At 38.7% G+C, this 4,301-nt stretch overlaps 1 protein-coding gene across 1 annotated transcript; it reads left to right on the forward strand.

Annotated features, from left to right (window-relative positions):
* Positions 1–1,596: 1,596 nt before the first annotated feature.
* On the forward strand, positions 1,597–3,893 carry SARC_07326 (hypothetical protein). The gene is made up of 3 exons (XM_014298740.1): positions 1,597–1,678; positions 1,736–2,726; positions 3,740–3,893. The coding sequence occupies exons 2-3, from the start codon at positions 2,076–2,078 to the stop codon at positions 3,851–3,853; spliced, it is 765 nt and encodes a 254-aa protein (XP_014154215.1). The 5' UTR covers positions 1,597–1,678; positions 1,736–2,075; the 3' UTR covers positions 3,854–3,893.
* Positions 3,894–4,301: the final 408 nt, after the last annotated feature.

The following is a 4,301-nucleotide window of genomic DNA, read 5'->3' on the forward strand; positions in this document are numbered from 1 at the left end:
ATATCGCATTCCATCATAAGAGGCACATATATGCGCATGCATTGTAGAGAAAATGAAACGTGTAATCCTCAGGAAGAGAAGTTATGTACTTCCTGGAGACAACTCCTCACAGTATAGCATGTAAATGGCTATGCGTAATATTAGCAAGGTGCGTGGATCAAGATTATAAACCGTTCGCTGCATGATACCGCATATTTATATAGAATAACAGAGATAGAATCCCACATACCTGTACGCACGTCTACACCAATATATCAAACGTTGGTGACAACAAATGGGAATGTGTGATTATATAGCTATATATGGAATTTGTACTGATCATAGGCTTAACAATACTTGGGTTATCGTATTTCGAATTCGTTTTGAACACATATATTCTAAGCAATATTCTAATTCCCATGTACTCTATCAAGCAAATTATATGAAGCCTATACAGTGTATTGTTGATCGTCGTCACATGTTGAAAACTTTACAATAGTAATAAATGACATCATATTATCACATGCCTATATAATTGGCGCACACTTTGATAGCACTACTTACACACATATCGTATAGTTTAGTGAAGTCATGGGATTACAAAGCACAAGCTGTTGCACAGGTAAATTGCAATGTATACTTCCATACTGTCGCTATTTAGCCAAGTTATAAATATGATGCTATGTATATCCCGACAAACCTAGTTAGTACATACAAAATCAATTCACTACCTCCATATCTACCATCGTATTCCATCAAGTCATAAAAATAAGGACAGCTAGAACATATACAGGATATAAAATATATACTACCTGCATATCTGCCGCCGTGTTTAGCCAAGTCGTAAGTTTGATGTAAAGTAGACTCTGACTGCTGCGGTTGCGGTGGTGGTGCACTTGTCGGTGGGGGGTATAGGGGGGGATACACTGCACTCCCCTGTTGAGGTGGCATGAGAGGAGATCGTTCGCTCATTGTTTATATTTTGAATTCGAGTATGTGCAGCTGTGAGCTTGGAAGTATATAAAAAAGTGGTTATACATCTGTATAAATACAACATATACAATTATACATATGTACGATGATTACAATGTGTAATTAAACTTTGAGCACCAACATATTTCGATTATGCAAATCTGTGTGGCTGGTTCATTATCATTTGCGATTTGTTCTACCTATCAAAACACAGAACCACTTTTATTTTTGGCCTCCTCTATAATATGTGGAATTCCGAATTTCATACAAACGTATCATGATGTCTGTAGATTGTAGCCTACTGGCCTTCTACTAAAAAAACACGGCCCTCTGGAATCTGGAATAGGGTCGCGAGCAGAAATCAGGTTTTAGTCGTAGCGGAAATCGTAAATCTAGCGAGACCCGGATCATAGCCTCCTAAAATAGAACAACCTGATCCAGATTCCAGATGGCCGTGCAAAAAAACACAAATTTCGTACAACAAACTGAAACTTCAAACTACCTCGGAGAGAGAGAGAGACGACGACGGATGAACGGACGAAGAAGCATGTGGTAAAAGCAATATCAAAGCCCTCTTGTCTCTCTTGAACAGCAATATAAATGCATACATCTTTTATTTATATTTTGATAATTACATCTGTCCTCTGTAGGGCGGAGGCGCTAAATACTTGTGCTCGTCGATCTTTCCGTACTATGTACATCCTACAGGTATATGTACAGCCTACAGGTCTATGTACAGCCTACAGGTCTATGTACAGCCTACAGGTCTATGTACAGCCTACAGGTCTATGTACAGCCCAGCAATAGGTTCAAGGATGATGGGCATCAAGATCATCCTTCGAAATGGAGTATGTACGCAACTACGGATTACCCACAACGCTGGCAGCCAAATGATCAATGGATGGCTCCTGAAGGACCAGAACTCCTGATGATTGTCGAACAACAATATTATATGTAGTGCACGTGGACAAAAAACTGATGACACATTGTTCTTGTGTTGAGAGTCATAATGATATTTCTAAAAATAAAAATTAAAACGAAGAAGATGTCCTACATATATATCTCGGAAGAATCTGTCAGTGCACTTACTAATTACAACCCGTGAATCAATTCTTTCAGTGAAGATGTCAGTCTCAGAAGAGCCAGAAACCCTCTCCAATATTCTCAAAAAGGGTGAAGTACCTGCCGATCAACCTATTCAGAACGACGATGGATCACTGAACCTTGCGAACCAACAAGCGTTGGTACATTGTGGACGCTGCAGTTCTTATTTTATGGCATGTGCATGTGAGATGGATGGGCATGGGATCGACAGTGTGATTACGGGCGCTCCTGATCCTAGAGTTGATGCGAAGCCCATTGAGCTTCTCAGGCGGTGGGCTTCTCTAATGGTGCTTATACCCACACTCTACCAGTTTGATAGCAAGGCCTATGTTGAGGAAGACGGGCCAGCACTGAGTAAGGCCTTGGAAGAGAGTGGTAGTAAGGTTGTAGAAATGACTGAGGCATATATCAAGATGAACCATCCCGTCACAGATCAGATAGCCAAGATGTTTGAGAGTTGGAAGCTGCCGCTGTCTGAAGCACCCAAGCAAGCCGTACATGACGAACTACGTGCGAGCACAAGAGCGTTTATAAAAGGGGATTTCGCATGTGTTACAAAGATTGGAAGGGTGATGATCAACAACGCGTTCCAGATGTGCGACCAGTCTAAATACTCAATGAATGATCTAAAGCTACAGGTCATGTTTGTTGTGCTCAACGTTCTTGACCAGGTATGTTCTCTTTAGTCTGTATACTTTATATGTTTGGCAGTCGCCCAAGTTGTATCCGGATAATAAATTGTTGCAAGTGTTCTGAATATGTTGTCACGCACACAATTTTGTAAATAGAGCCACACCAGACATTCAAATGGGGAAATTGGCGGGAGCACGTATACAATGTAAATCTTTTGGTTTCCCGGAATATGTTGTTCTCGGGGAGAAGTACAAAATTATTGATGGGCTATTCTTTGTAACGGGATACTCAGAAGTTTGGCGATAAGGTCATATGAATGTATTTCTCTATAAGCATAAGCAATCTCGATGAGTATTGTCAAGCTGTTAAAGGAAATGTATATGCGTCTTTTGGCATGTCTTCTATCAATTTGTAGTTCATTGCTACGCCAATTGTGCATTGACGCACGCGATTGAATGCGCGCGCTCCATTGCGTTCGCATCAAAAATACTTGTATTATCGCCCCAAGTTTTTCACACTTGCACTTGAACGCAGGTCTGGTCGTTCGTACACCAGTGGCAATAATTGCGATTGTGCGTGTTCGTACACAATTTATACAACACACATTTCAAAGAAAGGCATAATCACTTATTTCGTTTGCAAATGTATCATATATATATATATTCGTTTACATATGTATCTGTGGTATACAATATCCAAAACCAGTTTTCAGCACATTCTATATATACACTCTGCTCTATGAGCAAATGTTTGTGATTATTTATGGCGGCATTTTCCTCTTTTTATCTGTTGTTCGTATACATTAGCGCATGTATATGGTAAGAAAGACATGTGCACGCCCGTGGATCCTTTAACGCGTTTATGTAGTAGTTTTTGTTTTACATTTAATTTGATCCGTTTAAACGATTTATAATAATCACGTGCGTATAGTGAAATTTCTGACGAACATATCCTATCAAATGTAGCTCTGTTGATGCACGCATGTCATGGGACGTTATTCACATGCAGTTTTGGCCATTTTTTGATATAATGATCTTCATACCATGGCCAGGTGATGTCTATCGAATTCACGGCACCATACCAGTTCCTGAGCATGGAGGCCTATAGGAGTGAGAGTGTAATTGCCAAACAATTTTGGGATAAATACACCAGTGAGGAGACATGAAATCAATTAAATGGCACATTTAAACATTGCCAGTAACCAGTCAAGTTCGAGTCTACTTTCGAGAAGCATTGGTTCGATTCATGATATGGTGTTCGAATGCAAAACCCATGATGCAATCGACAGTTCGTACACAAGCACAATCATTGTAGGCAGAATCTCTGTGCCACCGTAGTTAATTAATAAGGCAGTTTTTATTCTGTACGTCTATATGCATGCCTATGCATAATCGCAAATGTACAAGTTATACACACACACATATATATATATATACACACACATATATAAATATACGTATATATATATATATATACTACGCACACACTATTATATATATACTATATTATATATATATATATATATATATATATATTACTTTCTACTACTACACACACACTATATATATATATATATATATATATATATATATATATATATATATATATATATA

This window comes from Sphaeroforma arctica, assembly GCF_001186125.1.
Source record: "Sphaeroforma arctica JP610 unplaced genomic scaffold supercont1.573, whole genome shotgun sequence".
NCBI lineage: Eukaryota > Ichthyosporea > Ichthyophonida > Sphaeroforma > Sphaeroforma arctica.